Consider the following 19,073-nt stretch of genomic DNA (forward strand, 5'->3'; position numbering starts at 1 on the left):
GCGTGAGCAAACACTGGAAATTTTTGGCTGGTGCAGCGCTATCAGATCCAAAATGGTAATTAAGCTTGGAGGTTTCATGCAGGCACCCACATTTTGGACTCTAAGGTTCAGAATTAGGAATTATGCTTATGATATGGTAGATGTCGCCCACGGTCCTCGTCTCAAAGGCAGTACCGCAGTCGGACATCTGCTCCTGTTATGAGCTGGCAGGTGTTCCCCTGCTGCCTATTGTTAAGGCACACTCGATGCGGGTTGCAGGCCTCGTCCACTGCCTTTGTGGCCCACGTCACCATTCAGGACATCTGTAGGCCTCCTTGCACTATGCGATAGTCTCCCAAACCAGGGATGCCGCTGGGTTCGGCAGGGCGGTACTCTGTCCTGAGAACTTGTGACTCCTATGCACCTCCAGCAGATACAGCTTGGAATCATCTACTGTGGAATACTCATGAGCAATCACTCAGAGAAGAAAGAGACGATACCTTTCCGTAACTGGTGTTCTTTGAGATGTGTGTTGCTCATGTCTATTCCACGTCCCGCCCTCCTTCCCTGCTGCTGGATTGTCTGGCAAGAAAGAAATGAGGGTGGGGGAGCACGCACCTGCCCCACCCCTTATACCACAGCAGGCAGGCGCCACTCCAGGGGTTATGGGGGGCGCTCCCCCCCCCCGGGTACTGCTAGGGGAAAAACTTCCGGCATTGGTACACACGGCGAGCACGCACACCTACTGTGGAATAGACATGAACAACACATCTCAAAGAACACTAGTTATGGAAAAAGTAACTGTCTTCTCTGATCTCTCTGTGCTACTGAAATACAAAAAATAACCTCTGATATCAAGTAGATGTACTGGTTGAATTGATATGGATTATTTAACTAAATACTACAAACCCTTGCTCATGTAAGTAGTGCCAGTGATCTCAAGGACTATGTATATAAGTAAGAGTTTGCAGTACCAGGGTATAAGTTTGTACTTTGTGCGGTTCAATATTTGTTTTGTGAATTACTTATGACACAGTCCTATCCTGTTCTTATTCGTTACCTTTAAATAAGGAGGCTCTGACCCTATCTTTGTAATTTTCTCCTCAAATATGCTAACAAAAGAATCAGAATAATCCCCACAGTCCAACTCAGCAGAATGATTTTTCTACTGTTTTAGGATTTCAGCCTATTTTAAAATGAAGCCAAAATGCTCTTTCTACTAATAAGACAGCTTTGGTGCCAACTGGCCAATTCAGCTACAATAAAATTAAAATAGTAATAATATAAGTTTAAAAGACTGCAAAATGGGGAAATTTCACCTTGAAGATGAACATATCTGTACATAATGGTACAGCTGGTACATTGTCTATATTGTCAGCAATTAATAAAGTTCTCTCTTTTAGGAAAATTGCCTCCTATTCAGTATAATATCTGGGATTATACAACATATTGTAACAATCAATCAAAACTATTTTAATCACTCTAGATAAATAGAATGTAAAGGCAAACAGAGTTCAGAAGAAAGCCATGTCTTCTTCTCAGCCTGGACTATCTTTTTTTCAGAAGCTGATCTTCACAGAGCGCTGTAGCTAGAACACAATATGATTCTGTATTAACTGTCATCAATCATGCCACTTAATAAAATCCTAATTTAGCTGCATGATAAGACTTTAGATATTCAGATTATCAAACAACCATATTAACAACTAGTCAATTTTCCCTTGCTAGAGAAGGTGCTCTCTATTCAACCCAAACAAGGGAGCTTTAAGTTATAGAGAATCCACCATTTACTCTAGTTCAAACCAGCAAGTCATCACTGCCACACACTATAGAGGAAGGCAAAAAATAAACAAACCCCATGATCTCTGCCAATATGACCTGGGTGAAAATTCCTTCCCAAGCTGAAATATAGAGGTCAGTTAGACCCTGAACATGTTGGCAAGACCCACCAGTCAGACTTCTTGGACTGAATTCTCTGTAGTAACTCAGAGCTCTCTGCAATTTTTAGTATTTTTAGTAAAAGTCATGGACAGGTCATGGGCAGTCAACAAACATTCATGGCCTATAACCTGTCCATGACTTGTACTATATACTCCTAACTAAAACTTGGGCCAGGCGGCTGTGGGGGGGGCAGTCCGGGGCCACTGTGGGGGCTGTGGCTGTGGCTCAGGGAGCTGCCTGATCTGCTCAGGCAGCCCCAGAGCCAGCCGCATTGACCGCTGCAGAAGTCACGGAGGTCACGGAAAGTCACAGAATCCGTGACTTCCATGACAGACACACTGCCTTAGCCATATGCCATTGCAGGCAACCTCATAATACCATCACCTCCATAAAATTATCAAGCTCACTCTTGAAACAAGTTAGGTTTCTTATCCCCACTACCCCCCTTGGAAGGCTGTTCCAGAACTTCACTCCTTGGGTGCAAGTGCTCCGAAATAATGAAAAAATGTTAAAGCTTACATTAGAAAGATGCTTAAAAAACCAAATAGTTTATTTCACTTTCAAATGAATGGTGGTACCTCACGTTTATCTCCAAAATTAGTTGATCTTAATTTATAGATGAGGTAGATTAGAAATATTTGTTTTTAGCTAAGAAATAAAACAGAGGAAAGAGCCTCATATTGTGCAACCCTTATGAAACTCTAAACAACACAACTTTGTGCCTGATTCTGCACCCATTGAAGTCAATGGGAATTCGGCCATTGACTTCATGGAAGCAGGCACAGGATCTTAAAACTTAGCCTAAAGTTTCCAAACCTGTTGGGGAAATCGCAGGCAAACTTGGGATGATTTATACCTTTCCCAATAAAACGATATAGTTTTGGATTTGCATGGTTTTCATGCAAAATCAAGTGAAATGCAGATGTTTTGACTGAGCTTGGAATTTGGGGATTGATTTGAACACCCAAAAACTCAGGCAGGCATGGTCCCAAGCAGACTGAAACTAAAGTAAATATTCCCATGAATCTCTGCAAACCCAAGCTGCCCATTTCCCATAAGTCTAGTTATAACTTATAGAAACATAACTTTTATCTTGTTATGCAACTGCCAGATGGACTAAACAGTATTATTTATTGAAAGAGACATACAAGGAACAGTGTTCTGACCTTTAGCAGTTGTGCATACATGGCATGATAAAGATGTGAAGCTTGGATTTTGAAATTAGTCCATCTTAAAACTTTCCCAATTAACAGTATCCCTTTATGGAGTGGAAACTTTTCCTCCCATAAATGAATTACATTTTAAGAGGATAAGGAAACTGTTTTCTCTTCTAATAGTTTAGTTGACAAGAGTATAAAGAGCAGGTCCGTATTTTTCAAAAGTCATTAAAGTGAAGAGTGAAGCCTTTAGCCCTGGGCTACGCTACAAACTTATGTCACTATAACTGCATCGGTCACGAGCAGTGATGAGCTCCCAAAATCCTAATAACTGGTTCCCTACCGGGTCCTCGGCAGCACCTCGGTGGCGGGGCAGTCTTCCCTCGCTCCAGGCTTTCGGAGGCATTTTGGTGGCTGGTCCTTCACCCAGAGCAAGTGAAGGACCCACCGCCGAAGTGCTGCCAAAGACCCGATAGGGAACCGTGCCGTGAGTACAAGCCCCACGTGCCTGCTTTTCCCCTAACCCCTCCCCCCAACCCATCCAACCCTAACCCACGTCCTGCCCCTGACTGCCCGCCTCAGAACCTGCAACCCATCAAACCTCTTGCTCCTTGTCCCCTGACCACCCCTCCCAAGACCCCCCACCCTAACTGCTCCCCAGGACCCCACCCACTACCCAACTCACCTCGCTCCCTGTCTCCTGACTGCCCCTACCCCAACCCCCATCACCTGGACAGACCCACGGAACTCCCACGCCTACCCAACCCCCTATTCCCCGTTCCGACCACCCCCCTAGAACCTCCGCCCCCTCCAACCGCTCCCTGCCCCTTCTCCAACCCCTCCTCCCAGCCCCAGCCTGGCACCCTTACCATGCTGCTCTGGGCAGCATGTACGGATGCGGTGCGGTCCGCTGGAACTCACAACCCCACCCCCTTACCATGCCGCTCAAAGTGGCAGGAGCTGCCAAGCTGCCCAGAGTGCTGGCGCTGGCGGCGTGGCGCGCTGGGGCTCTGTGAGGGGGGAAGGAAGCGGGGGAGCCTTCCCAGCTAGAAGCTAAGGCGGCCCGGACAGGACTGTCCGACGGGCTGGATGTGGCCCGCGGACTGGAGTTTGCCTACCCGCCGGCCCGTTTAACAACTGGTTCTATACCGGCTTCTAAATTTAACAACCGGCTCTTGCAAACTGGTGCAAACCAGCTCCAGCTCACCACTGCTCAGGGGTATGGAAAATCCACACCTCTGAGCAACAGTTATACCGACCTGCATCCCACTGTAGATAGTGCTATGTCGATGAGAAGGCTCCTCCCATCAATATAGTTACTACATCTTGGAGGGGTGGAGTACCAGTGCTGTCAGCGTAGGTAATGTCTTCACTAAGCGCTACACTGGCTTAGTTTTCTTTCACTATGCACTACATTGGTGCAGCTGTGCCACTACAGCACGGAAAGTGTAGACAAACCCATAGGCAGACTGGCTTGCTGGAGGCATCCAGCAGGAAACTGTGCAGCATTAAGCCCACCTTCCTTCAGAGGGGAGTGGGACAAAGGCCCTTGCCCAGAGACAGGCGATGGCTGAGGTCCTGACTGGAACTCCTGAAGAGGGCCACACAAGGGGAGAATTGCTGAGTTACTCTGCAATGACAACTAGTACATGGATTAAAAGAAAAATCAGGCTCTCTTACCACTTCCACTCCCAATGTCAAGAACATCTAATGTTGATACTTCTGTTGACCTCGTTGCCAATAAAACAGAGGTTTAGATTACTGGCTTCTCCCTCATCTCCAAAGAGAGCTTGCTGACAAAGCATTTAAGGGCGAATTGTGGGGAGATCACCCAATTGCTGTAAAATTAGAATTGAGTCAAAAATTCTGTGGCCACTAGATGGCCTGCGGATACTGTAATTGAAGAATCTGATAGATGCTGACATAAAAACTATTTATGGGTATGGCTACACTTGCAACTTCAAAGCGCTGCCGCGGGAGCACTCCTGCAGCAGCGCTTTGAAGTGCGAGTGTGGTCGCGGCACCAGCGCTGGGGTAGAGCTCTCCCAGTGCTGCAGGTACTCCACCTCCCCATGGGGATTAGTTTACAGCGCTGGGATACTGTTTACACTGGTGCTTTACAGCGCTATAAGTTGCTGCGCCCAGGGGATGTTTTTTCACACCCGAGAAAGTTGCAGTGCTGTAAAGCACTGTTTAGAACTCAGCAACTGAAATCTAATTATAACACAATTTGGCCCTGTTCCCAAAACAAACAGTGTTAACTGAGGTGTGGTCAAATCATGCTGAACAGCTGCTAAACTCTTGTTTTAGCAGGGTAATCCGGGCTCCAGATCAGAGCTTCTTTCAAACTGACCTATGGAGTTTCTTTCAATGGTCTAAAGCAGAGGCGGGCAAACTTTTTGGCCTGAGGGCCACATCGGGTTTCCAAAATTGTATGGAGGACCAGTTAGGGGAGGCTGTGCTCCCCAAACAACAAGGTGTGGTCCAGCCCCTATCCAATCCCCCCCTGCTTCTCACCCCGACAGCTCCCCCGAGACGCCTGCCCCATCCACCCCTCTCCCGCTCCCTGTCCCCTAGCTGCCCCCAGATCCCCTGCCCCTGACTGCCCCCCACTACCCCATCCAACCCCCCCCCTCTCCTGACTGCCCCCTCAGGACCCCTGTCCCATCCCAACTCCCCTGTCCCCTGACATCCCCAAAACCCCTGCCACCCCATCCAACCCACAGTGACTGTACTTTCTGGTCGAAAACCGGACACCTGACCCCCCCCCCCAAGTTTGAGATAGGGTTTTCAGGAATTTCAAGTTGTAGAACACACACACACATACACACCCCCACCACCTCTCCCCTCCCTCACTTCTACCTCAAGTCAGTCAGTCCAACGCATCAGCAGTTTTTGGTATAATGAAGATTCCTCAGCAGAGGATCATTAACGGAGTCTGAAGTGGTTTATCCAATTTAAAAAGTAAATACACATTGTGCACTCTCTTTATGTTGCAGATAAAAGTACCTAGCAAAAGAGTTCTCTGAAAGTCAGTATTTCAAGAACCAAAAGTTTCCAACAACTCCCAAGGAATGTTTTGGTGTGCAGAATTTAGTAAGTATAAAGATTTGCTGAGAGAATTCAGTAGCAAGCTTTTGATATGAAGATCCTCGGCCCGACTTTGCATGGGAGCCCCCTGACACGAGGGCATGGTCTGTGGCGCGGGCAGATAGGGTTGGCCGTTATTCCTGGAGGAGGTCAGGCTATGAACATAATCTATTAATTCCCGGAAAGTTGCGCAAGCCTTAGCGGAGCCAACCAGCCCGGAAGGCTTGGAGCGCGTTATTTCATCGAGAACTGTCACCGACCACCGGAGCTATCCAGCGGGACGGACGGTGCGGCCGGCTCGCAACCGGCGTTCTGCGCGGACGGCACGCCGGCAGGTGGTGACGCACGTCGGAGGGACGCTGTCCTACGGCGGGCCCGCGTGTTACCCCGCGTCCTACTCTCAAACTCGCAGCGGCAGCGCCTACACCACCCACTATTAGCGGAAGGGCCGGCACCGGCCCGCGCGCCTAATCCACTTCTCGCTCCGATATTTCTAATACCAGTTGCTGCGTCCGCTGACCGAGAGAGAGGGTCGCGGGAAGGTCTCCTTAATCCCGCCGAATTCAGAGGCCGGTCCCTCGCCCTGATGGAGGAGTGGGCAAATCACTGGTAACGTGCCGGGCGCCTGCGGGGGGGGGGGGGGGGGGGCAGGCGGACCTTGTTACTCCGATCCTTGGCCTGCCGCGGCGAGGTGAGGGCGCAATGAGCGCGCGCCAGTGAGGAGCCGCGCTGAAGCTAACGGGTGGGCGCGCGCACGGGCGCGCGCGCGAGGGCGGGGGCTCCGTCCCCGAACCGTTCCATCCGGGCCCCCGGGAGGAGCATGGAGGCGGCAGCCGATCTGGAGTCCTCGCTGGAGCTGAGCTACTCCGGCGCGGGCCCTGGGGGGCTGCCCCCTGCGCGCTCCCGCATCTTCAAGATCATTGTGATCGGGGACTCGAACGTGGGCAAAACCTGCCTGACCTACCGCTTCTGCGCGGGCCGCTTCCCGGAGCGCACGGAGGCCACCATCGGCGTGGACTTCCGCGAGCGCGCCGTCACCATCGACGGGGAGCGCATCAAGGTACCGCCGGGCCCTGCTGTGCTCGGCTCCGCACGAACACCCGGGCCTCCTGCCGCCGTGACCTCCCGTCCTGCCCCAGTGTGGCACCCGGCCCCGCCCGCTCCCCCTCCGGCCCTGACACCCCGATGGCAGCGGCTCCCTCCTGGCATCGGGGCTTCAGGGCAGTCCGCCCCCCCCCCGTGTTGCCCTCTGGGCTGTCGGCTCCCGGCGAGTGAATGCGGCTGCTCTGGGGCTCCTATTGCCGTCGGGCTAATTGTCTGATAGGCTCAGTGGGAGCTGCCGTCCTCCGTGCAGAGCGGCAGCCTGAACAGCTTAAAGCCCAGCGTAAGGGGCTGTCATGCCGCCTAGTTGAAGCTGGACTCTTGCATGCTGGGATCTGTAGTCTCTTCGGGTCATATCTCAATAGCAAAGCATCAGGGGACCATATTATAGAAGTCCGATCATTGTGGTTTGTGCACAATCCCTTTTCAGTATTAGACACGTACACTGGTGTAACGAAACTGACAACCCCTTAGCTTGGTCGCTGACTGGTCTTAAAAAGGACAAGACTAGCCCTTTAAAAAGTGTCTTGATTTCCAAACTTATCTACTGGGAGAGATGTCAGTTTTTACTGTGACTTTGCTTTAGATACATGTTAACAGTGATGCACCACCAATCTTCCCTGTAAAATGCAAACATTCACGCCATGTGAGTGTGTGCCACTGTTCTGGAATGTACATTTGGATTTAAGGCTGTCAAGTTAGTCTGACAGTGGTCTGAAATGTTTCCCAAATTAAGCTTCTTTTGTAATTCAGATATAAATCCCAAAGGTGATGTGCAAGAGGGGGAGAAGATAAAATTCTGTTTACTGGGACACTTTATTTCTAGTGTCAATTTCAAGATTTATCATTTCTGATGCAACCAACTTAACAACAGTGAGAACTCTACAAATATTCTATATCAGAACATGAAGGATGTATCTAATAACAAAACAGTGGAGAGGTGTGAGATACTGTGGCTATTTTACAGGTTAACTCAAGGTGTTCAGTGTCAGTTTTTAACAATCAATGTAATGTTCTTCGATGACAGATGTACTTCATTCAGATTGTCACACAGCTAGGGGCAGAAAGGAGGAAAATTGAGCATTGGAATATGGCAGGTTGCATAGCTAGATCACATCTCTTTCTCACTTCTAAAGGGATATTGTCCCTCATCTCTTCCCCGAAACCCAATAGTACCATGTAAGTGGTGGATGTGTTTACTGTTGATAAAGTATTCATAGGTGCTGAGGAAATGTGGGGGATCCAACCTGGTTTTCAATTCTGAGATGTTTCTAGTAGGTCATAGGGCCATAGTATTACAGTACATATTTTTTTAAAGGAGGCTACGTACAGGGGACACCAGTTCCTTCAGTCCTCCACCTTCTTAATCAGGAGACTCCTTCCGTTCATCCTATTCCCATGAAGCTGTATGATGATCTGCTCTAATTAAGTCTTTTCCACTTGCTATGATGAGTCCCAGTGTTCTGGCTGCCAAGGGATTGCCACATGCAGGAAGGGTTCCATGTGCAATCATACTGTACACATCCATAGGACCCCAACTTCTTATATTTCTTCTCTTCTTTTTCTTTTTTTTTATTACCTAAACTCAACCCATTTCTCAGTTTTCTGGCTCCTGCCCACTTATTTTCTTGTATATGGTAGTAACACCTCTCAAGCAATGCCTGCTGGAGCAGCAGAGAAGGAAACTCATGAGCCTAATCAATCTATTAAGCCATGTCTACACTACAGGTGTATAGTCATGCCAGCAGGTCAGTCCCTGGTGTGAAGAGGTGAGATCTCTGACCAACAGTAGCCATGCTGGCAAAAGCCTCTAGTGCAGACATGGTTGTACCAGCAAAACTGCTTTTACCATTATAGCTTGTTTCACTGTGGGGGGAAGTAGGCTATGCTAGTAAAAGCACAGCTTTACTGGTATAAGCCATGTTCACAGCAGGAGTGTTTTGCAGAGCTCTCTTACAGTAGGCATGGCTGCTGTTCTTGCTGTGCCCTAGATGAGCTGCTAAAAATAGAATTCTTCCCTTGTTACTCTGGAAGGGTTTACTATCCCCTTCCTCTCGGCTGTTCTTATCCAGCTACCTGGAGGAGAGGAGGATTGGTCTTTTGCTGGCTACTCATGCACTGAGCACTTCCCCTGCAGCTGTGGAAATGCTGTGTCATTGGTAGTAACACAGGCATAATTCTTTTCTACAGGATTTTCTTACCTGGGAATTTAAAAAAAATACAGGGGGAGCCAGTGTTCATGTTACATTTGTATTGTAGACTAATGACTTGATTACTTTTAGGTCTTTTTGAAGCAGCAATGCTTAGATGTGATATATGCACTAAAGCAGGGGGCGGCAACCTTTCAGAAGTGTTGTGCAAGTCTTCATTTATTCACACTAATTTAAGGTTTCGCGTGCCAGTAATACATTTTAATGTTTTTAAAAAGTCTCTTTCTCTAAGTCTATAATGTATAACTAAACTGTTGTTGTATGTAAAGTAAATAAGGTTTTTAAAATGTTTAAGACACTTCATTTAAAATTAAATTAAAATGCAGAGCCCCCCCAGACCAGTGGCCAGGACCCAGGCAGCGTGACTGCCACTGAAAATCAGCTCGTGTGCCGCCTTTGGCACGTGTGCCATAGCTTTAGTGCAGGGGTAGGCAATTATCTCAGAAAATGAGGGTCTTCTGAATTTTAACTTCTCATCTATTTGATTTGAGCAATCAAAACCCATTGTCTTACCTCTTTATTTAATTGAGGTAAATAATGACACAAATGAAATAAAAAGGAGGAAATCCCATAAATCATATCCCATGCCTTAGAGCGCTTCACTGATTTGCAAAGCAAAATGAGGTGCAGAGAAATAAATGAACTGTCTTAATCAAAAGGCCATTTATACTTTTTAGTTGGTGTAAATAATGCATACAAATTGTTCATGGTGAAGAAACCTCTTTTAAGAATACTCATCCCCTCTAATTCAACTCCAAGTCTCTTTAGTTTAGCTTTGTGGGGGAGGATGTTAAGTCAGCATATTGTTTAAATACCTATCCCTCAGCTTCAGTAGTTTTATCATGTTGTTGGTTTTTTTGCCTCAGATGTAATGTCCAAAGGGGGTCTTGGCTGCATCATACTTCGAACAAAAATGCAACCCCTTGATGGACAGTTTATTTAAATTATGATGGAATCATAGTCTCAATATCAGTCCACCAATATGCATTTTTCAAAGTGTGTTTTAATCACCTGTACTGTGTTTGGGAGAAGCAAGGGAGGGGGAAAGTACAAAAAGCACTCAGACTACAGTCTGCAGAATCTCATATAAATACTGGGGTGTCTATAAGAGTTGACTGGCTAACAGAGGAAATGCATATATAAAAAGTGAAAAACTTTGTGCAGCACTAGAGATACAGAAAGCCACTTACCTGCTTCATGATCTAACATATCAAGAGTATATATATAAAAACATAATTGTAAATTCATAAATTTCAGGTCCACAGTCTAAATAGCTGCAAGTAAACAAACTGTCCTTAAATTGCAGCTTCTCATAAAACTTTTTTCCCCTTTTCTAGTGCATCAGTGAACAATCTTAATGCTCTGGGTTGTCTCTTCGCTCCAAATCGTCACTTTCACTTTCTTATCACTTAGTATAGTCTTTGTAATTTCCACTTTTGGGGGGAGAGTTTCTCCAGGTTCTGCACGTGCCCAAGTAAATAAGTCAATTTTAAAATCTAGTGTTCTAATAGTGTATCTTAAGGCTGTTCTGTAACTCCTCAGCCATATTCTGTCCCTGCATAGGAACTATCTATTTTACCGGCCATTATTTTGAGTTGAAGAAAACCCTCCATAAATCTTTTGGCTTTTCAGGCTTTCTTGCCAAATCTCTAGAATCAGATCCCAGGAAAGATGAGAAATATCCATTAAAAATAACTTCCTCTGAACCAGCCTCTGGGAAAAATGAAGGGTAAGAGAGAACAGGGTGGGTCCTCAGCTAGAGTGGATTGTCAGAACTCCATTGACTTCAGCTGAGAATCCTCTCCCTGTTCTGTTGTTTAGTGAACTTTGTCTTAGAGAAAGATACCAGATTGAGGTCCTTAAACTGTAGTGAAAAAAAATTATTTAGGTATCCAGTTGTATTTAGTCACAAAACAGGTATAGCTTTGGCAAGAGCAATGCAGCCTCCTTGCTCCCTTTGCATTTGAGTCAGGTGGTGTCCTTCTCACACTCCCTTGGTGCCAATGTGGGAGAATTGACAGCAAGGAGTCTGCTGCTCCTGGTGCCTGCTTACTACAATGGAAGTGGGGAGAAACAGTTGCAGGGGCAGTCCTATTCAGCCCCTGTAGCCCAGGGGAATGTTCTCTGTTGCACTGTGGGCATGGAGCATGCTCAGAGCAGGTAGAATCTTGGGAGAATTGAGCAGCAAAGCTCTTTCTAACCTCTACTGAGCATGTGCTGCTTGGAATTTTTTGGAGGTTTCTAACTTGGCCAGTTTTGTGTGAATTTCCAGAAACGGCAAAATGCACATCTCTGATACCAGGGGGAAGCCCTTCCCCCTTCTTCCTCCAAATTTCAAATCTCTGTTACAAAGCATGGAAGTAATAGCGTTTCTTAATGGAACAGTTGTAAGATTTTTATTTTGTAACATGGACAAAATATTTTTCACTAATCTTTCTCAGAAACAGCTTGAACAGTTTTAATTGAAACCTCAAAAAGTTCAGCCTTAGCAAGCTGGCATGGAAAATTTCAGCCCTATTAACTAAAATTTGGCAAAATTATAAGTAACTACAAACAGAGTCTTCTAATGGAAAGTGTTGGGCAACCTTATCTGCCTATAATGAAGCTGGTACTTCTTCTTTAGGAAATGGACTTAACCTGCCAACTTGTGTAGGATGTCTATTCAGAGGACAACTTATTGGTCAACACTAGCCTGGTTTTGATTTAAACTAGTGTGTTAGAGGTGTAAAGCTGATAGCCTAATCTCATGATTCAGCCAGTTCCTTTCAGAAGAGGATTCTTGAGACTGCCATGTTCTTTCTCTGAGCCTTAATTGCAAATCACTATGATAATTGGGAAGTGGAGGGAGAAGGAAAGTGAAATAATTTTAAAAATAGCTTTCTTGCATTTAATTCAGGTGCTAATTGCAATAATAGGCTCCTTTCCAATAATACTCTGCATATATCAGGAAAGCAGTTAAGAGAAACACTGAAGTAACAGCATAAAATGTGACATATCAAGTGATCTCTCATTTATGCTCAGTCCAGTTGCCCCATAACTGAATGTTCCCATAGCTAAAGCATATGGTACCATGTACAATTTTATTGTAAGTAACTTTAAATAGTAAATTTAAACTGGACATTTTTATTAGCAACAGCATAAGATATTATTCCACATACTGCATCTCATAGCTTTGTAGTGAGTCTGAAAGTCAAGTGCCATTGACCTCTTAAGAGTTCTAGTTCCTGCACAATCAGACTCTTAGTTGTAAAAAAAACATTTTATTGGCATTTTTATAAAGAAATGCTGTATAAACTAAAGAAATTTAAAGGGATGCACGTATAAAACCTAGTCAATGAAAAAAAAAAATTAGTTTCCAGTACTACACTTGCACCTTAATCAATCCCTGCCAAATTTTATGGTTTATGGTTACATCATCTTATTTTGAAAATATTACTTTCCCTTATTGAGATGTGAAAAATTTTTGCAAACATTTTTCACATCTTAAAAAAGTGTTATAAAGTGCACAAAGTAAACAAACAAGGTTACAAATAGAAAATCTGTTTTTTATGCTGTAAGAAGTAGTTTTTCCAGAGGAACTTCTGAGGAAACTAAAGGAAGAAAAAATATTAGTCCAATTTGATCTCCTGATGTTGACCAAAATTAAATTATAGAGCACAAAGGAAGTCCACTTTCAGTGTGGATAGACATGGTGGGAACTTGTTCCAGAGTTCAGTTTCTCTACTTTCTGTTCTTTATGTACACTACTGACAAAAGTATGTAAAAATGTAAAAAAAAAAAGAGGGGAATGACACATTTACAGTTAACTAGTCAAGCTATACGGTTATCTGCCATTGTGGATAACTTGGCTTTATGCATGTCTAACTCTGAACCCCCAAATCTCCTGAAGGCCATACCTTGAAAATGTTACCTGATTCAGTTATTGAAAAGTCTGTAGGTGTGGAAGCATGTCTGATGCAGAGCTCTATCCTCTGACCAGCTCGGTACTAACAGTGCGGAAGAAACTCTCTTCAGCAAAATAACAAGTGTGCTGAGAGATGTATGTTTGTTGCTACTTCAAAAAAAAAAAAAAAAAGGCTTTTATTACTGCAGATTCCAATATTCTTTGATGTAAGATTTTACAAAATATCAGTGTCAGTGATCAAGCTAAACACAACACTAATTTTTTCATATCTTTAATTATGAACAGGTGGCTCTGAAAACAGTATTTACTTAACATTTTGTAACCTTCAAAAACTGTGGTGAAGAGCAATAGAATTTTCTTCAAGAAGTAAACTTCACAATATGACTAATACAGAGATGACCTATGTGGCTTTCATAGTTAGGAATGATTTATATCATTGTCCAGCATGAATTGAAATCAGTTCTGCTTTTGTTTTCTCTGTTCCTTTTTGCCCTTTTAGATCCAGCTGTGGGATACAGCAGGACAGGAGCGCTTCAGAAAGAGCATGGTGCAGCACTACTATAGGAATGTACACGCTGTTGTGTTTGTGTATGATATGACCAACATTGCCAGTTTTCATAGTCTGCCATCATGGATAGAAGAATGCAAACAGCACTTGCTTGCCAGTGATATACCACGGATTCTTGTTGGAAATAAATGTGACCTGAGAAGTGCTATTCAGGTGCCTACGGACTTGGCTCAGAAGTTTGCTGATACTCACAGTATGCCACTGTTTGAAACTTCTGCTAAAAACCCCAATGACAATGACCATGTGGAAGCCATATTTATGACACTGGCTCATAAGTTGAAGAGCCACAAGCCATTAATGCTTAGTCAACCCCCAGATAACGATAAGATACATTTAAAGCCTGAGCCAAAACCTGCCATGACCTGCTGGTGTTAGATCACAGTGTTCACGCAGTTATCACCTCGTCTTGTTTGCAAATACTCTAAAAATATGATCTTGGCAGGTTTTAGTATCAATTATGTATGATCTCTTTGGCACTTTAATGTGAGTTTTTCTTGTGTAGATGTGCCACACTCGTATCTCTGCACTTTGTGCTAGCTCAATTACTGAAGCTTCACTGTACATATACAGAAAAATAGACTTTCAAATGAAGCTTTGATGCAGCAAGTTCACTTAAGGTACTTGCTGCTTGAAAGCATTTCCATCACTGCTGGTATGGGTAATAATCCAGTTTGTTTATTTTTGTTGTTTATTTTTGGTTAGCATTTCATTGGTTCTCCTGCATTATACCAGAGTTTTGGGGTAGCCAAAGAACTCACATCTTTGGCTCGCAGAGGATGAGTGTTGCGAAGTGTTAGTTTTATGGGTGTCTGGGATAATGACACAGAAGACTTACCCATTTCCACTGCATCTCAAAGCAACTATAGCTGTAGATGTGTGCTGTGAACGGAGGGGCATCAATAAAGATCAACCTAGAATGTGAATGTGGGGGAACACCATTGGTCTCAGTTTGTCATTTCACCTCAAATCCTGGCTATTCATACGTGGCAAAGGGGGTAGAATCTACAGATTGTCCTTGCCCTCAGATAGTTATTTAAAGCCTAAAACATGATACATTCTTTTTAATTTGCACATTTTTATCCCACATGCATCCTTCTTATGAAAGATAGTTTGGTTAGAGCACAGGGATGGGATTTGAGGGAGGATCCAGATTTCTAATTTGATTCAGGATTTCCTGCACTCATATGCTGCAGAATAAGGAGGAGAGCTAAATCAAACTGCTCTCATAGAAAGTGAATTGGGTTTGGAGAATGTTGTTATGCAGTAACATCACATGAGCTCATGTTGCTCCTATGATTTCAGTGAAAAAGTTCAACTTCACGCAACACTTGAATAGTTGTAGAGTTAGAACTATCACTCTGCAGCATGTTTCTTCCCCCCCCCCATCAAAATAGCATAATTTTATGGTGTATTGTACATGTCTGATGGCAAGCTAATATCGACAGCCATAACGATCATGACAACTTCCAGCCTAATTCAGATTTCTTCACTTGGATCATTTAAGAACATATGCTATCTCTGAATTGTGTATCTCAAGGTAAATAAATGTACTCCTGTAGTCTAAAATTTGAGCCAGGTTGAGAGAAACAAGTACTGACTTGCGTTTTGTTTTTAAAATCTGAACAAGTAATTTTGAAGAGGAAACTTATTATGCATTTTAGGAACTAAAGTATTTTGGAAAAAGTGCTAGTTCTGATCCCCAATGGCCACATACAGACCTGTGCCTTAGCTTTTGAAAGTGACAAGGCCACTATGTTTTAATGGTAGTAAACTGGCCTCTGACAGGAAAAATATGAAGACAGATGTTCTGTAATTGAACTTGGTGACAAACTTCCAAATAGTGTTCAGTTCATGCCCACTATTATAGTAGAATGATATATTCTCTTTAAAGAACAGAGAAACTGGAAATCCTTTAAAACGTGTAAGTACAGAATCATATAAATTAAGTATGGAGAAGACCTACCGTGTCATTTTGTTCATCCTCAAACAGATTTTCCTTAATAGATCTTCAGGTTAAATCCTGCTTGAGTAGCCCCTTAGAGTTCTTTTGGAGAAGTAAGGTGAACTGGGTTGGATTTTTAGAATCCTCTGCTTCCTCTTGCTTTGCTTGGTATTGCAAGCGTTTCATTTCAGTTGTTTTTTGTATGCTTGTTTGAAGGTCATGTTTCATATTGGAAAGCATTCTGCATTGCACATAATGTATGGTTACATCAAAAGGGAATGTAAGCCATGGAACTTAATTCAGATAACATTCATCTGCAGTGATCTAACAATAGTGTTCTTGATTATTACATGTTCACAGAAAAAACTTAAAAATAAGGAACTCTGCTTACGATGTGTATTGTAGGATGCTGACTGGAAATTAAACACAAAGATCATTTTAGAGCTTTGTCTACTATTATCCTGATGGTCATATTATAGTATAGTAAATAACTGAAACAAGTAAATTCTATTAACCAAACTATGAAAGTAATAAAGGATGTAATTATTCTGTAAAACGCTGCGTTCGTGAAGGAGAAAATCCACTGGCTTTGTTCTAGATTTAGAAAGATCTATTTGGCCTAATCATATTGGGATTAAGGATTTTTAGGATTTTTTTTTCATTTTGAAACCAACCAACTATTTTTGTAAAGCCACAACTGTGACAATTTTATTTATGCAATACTTGAAAAAGGGAACTCTGTTTTTATCTTTTTCAGACCTTAAAGAGAATTTGATTTATAGTCCTAGAAATAATCAGCTTTTTAACACTAGGGACCTTAATGACTTTTAAGAAGGGATTGATCTTAAATGTATTTGTAGTATTACAAATAAATATGGTTTACAGTCCTCCTGGAGGATTTTTTTTTCCACTCATGTCCTTAATCCTCTTTCAAAGGACTGATCTGAAGTGTTTGTATAGTATTAAGTATTTCAAACTTTCTAATCTTACTTTTTTTATTTTTTAATATTCCAAAATCAGAGGACTGAAAGTAAGGCAATAAATCATGTAGACACAATATAAATGTTCAGCTCTCAGTAATAAGCAGCTGGGAATCTATCATAAGTTTTATTTAAGCAAATTACTTACAATTTGTAAATAAGGGCCCTGAATGATAACTACAAGAAATAATGTTTAGCTATATAATCTAGTCTTTTCAGCACCAAGCATGTTTTGATCTTTCTGCCCTAGAGACTGTGGTCCCGAATACAGGATCCAGTATGCTTCCTCACTTGCTGTAGTAATGTTCTACTCACAGAAAGGATGTCAAAGGTACTGAATATTTTGTATATGTATTTTCATCCTACCAAAATAAAATGTTATTTTGTCTGTTTTTATAAACAAACAATAACACTGGCACAACCCCAGCAACCTAATAAACTGGCTTTGCCATAAATAATGTCCATGGTCTTCATTTGTATTATATGGAGGACATGATGAAGCTATCTACAATATAATCAGATAAAAAGGAATCCATAGTCTTCACTGATCTGGACAGCAACCCGGTGAAAGAGACTTTGTGCTTGGCCCTCTGCTCCCTTGGAGAGTGACCTTCTCAGTACATCTATGGATTTACCCTAATCTCAGCTCGTGCACCCAGTCTGTTATTCCCTTAAATGAATAATATGCCACTTATTACCTTAAATGGAATTACCTAGACACTTCAATTTAAACATGTTGGATTACATAAAACAAGGTTATTAACTACAAAGAGATTTTAAGTGAGTACAAGTAATGAGGCATAATCAGAAATGGTTACCAGAAAACAAGATAAAATACTTTCTAAGTGCCTGGCTTAACAAATGATACTAGATTGAATCAGTTTCTTACCATATGCTTCTAGCAAGTTTACTGACCAAACTCTTTGGATCAAACCCCTCCACCAGAGTTCAAAGGCTGATTCCTTTGTTATCTAGCATGCAGAGAAGGCGATAGGTGGGAAGAGGTCTTGGGGTGTTTAACCTCTCCTTTTTATAGTTGCAGTCCCTCTGAAAAGTATTGCTAGCTGAGAACCAAGTGTCAGGGAGTGGATGTGGAGGGATGTTCTTTGCTGCTCCGCCCGTTCCCTCCCCCACAAGGCAGTGTGAAAGATCTCTCTGTCAAGACACTGCTGCTGGCCCCTTGCTTATCTAACACTATTTTTGAAACCCCATTAAATAAAGGATCAGTTTCAAAAGCACTAGGGCCACCTTCCCTGCTCTGTAGAGGCATACCTGGGGCCTGTCCCCAGGAACCCTTATGTACCTTTCAGGCTGTCAGAGCTGGTAAGCAGAACCTCATTCGTTGAGTGTTTGTAGACATGTATTCTACTTGGGTGTGCGTGCACCCAGCGCACTGAAGCTGGAAAACTTTGCTTAGCAGTACCCATTGGAATAGGGCCAGTGGTAATGAAGGAGCCACTCCAAGTGGATTGCTTGGAAGGGTCCTTATGATCAAACATGGAGATATCTTCTTTGCATTACTGCTCTTGGGAATCACCAAGACTTGGAGCTGGGTGACCAGACAGCAAATGTGAAAAACTGGGATGGGGGGCAGGGGTAATAGGAGCCTATATAAGAAAAAGACTGACAAATTGGGACATCTGGTGACCCTACCTGGAGAGCACCTTCATTACTGGGATTGGTACCATTCCCACAATAGGGACAAAAAGCTTCCTGGTCTGGTTCTTACAGGCCACTGATGCCTTTCCTCTATGCACAATGGCCTTGGAATCCCTGTGAGGTTCCTTGTTCAACAAGGTCATGATCATCTGCTCAGTCCAGGGCTAGATCCTCTGTTTATATGGTACTCTCTCTACCTGGGTCACAGCCATAGATTGAGGGGACTTGCTCTGACTTCTTGCAACCTGAACCCTTGATGCCATCAGATGTGTTACCATAAGAGATTCTGATTGTTTTGTTTCCCTCTTACCCAGATGATGCTATGCTTCCCAAGTCTTCATCTCTGATACTAGAGGATTTGTAAATCTTAGCATGACCACCTGAGATGAATGGCATTATCCATGGGTATGCAGGCTGAGTTTGTTGAAGAGAACACCCATAAATTAGTGGATATTCCATAGTCCTCAGCTCATGGGAGCATCCCTATACCTATCCCTACACATGAAGCAGTACAGAGCCTGCCAAATCTTTATAGAATATCC

The 19,073-nt window shown here is 43.4% G+C and overlaps 1 protein-coding gene and 1 long non-coding RNA gene across 2 annotated transcripts in view; one reads left to right on the forward strand and one right to left on the reverse strand.

The window, feature by feature from the left end:
• The window catches only part of LOC116838888 (uncharacterized), a 39,739-nt gene extending 32,517 nt beyond the window's left edge, over positions 1-7,222 (reverse strand). The window contains exon 1 of the long non-coding RNA XR_004377002.2: positions 7,132-7,222. This is a non-coding gene — a long non-coding RNA (uncharacterized LOC116838888). The remainder of the gene's footprint in view (positions 1-7,131) is intronic.
• On the forward strand, positions 6,653-17,334 carry RAB33B (RAB33B, member RAS oncogene family). Its single transcript, XM_032804440.2, has 2 exons — positions 6,653-7,227; positions 13,882-17,334. Exons 1-2 carry the CDS (start codon positions 6,988-6,990, stop codon positions 14,323-14,325), a joined length of 684 nt encoding a protein of 227 aa, XP_032660331.1. The 5' UTR covers positions 6,653-6,987; the 3' UTR covers positions 14,326-17,334.
• Positions 17,335-19,073: the final 1,739 nt, after the last annotated feature.

Source organism: Chelonoidis abingdonii, chromosome 5, assembly GCF_003597395.2.
Source record: "Chelonoidis abingdonii isolate Lonesome George chromosome 5, CheloAbing_2.0, whole genome shotgun sequence".
In the NCBI taxonomy this organism is placed as follows: domain Eukaryota; kingdom Metazoa; phylum Chordata; order Testudines; family Testudinidae; genus Chelonoidis; species Chelonoidis abingdonii.

Bases quoted from the DNA above. Each gene is read 5' to 3' on its own strand.
- RAB33B (XM_032804440.2), top strand. From the start codon at position 6,988: ATGGAGGCGGCAGCCGATCTGGAGTCCTCGCTGGAGCTGAGCTACTCC. The intron at 7,228-13,881 runs GTACCGCCGGGC...TTGCCCTTTTAG, and splicing joins TCGACGGGGAGCGCATCAAG to ATCCAGCTGTGGGATACAGC.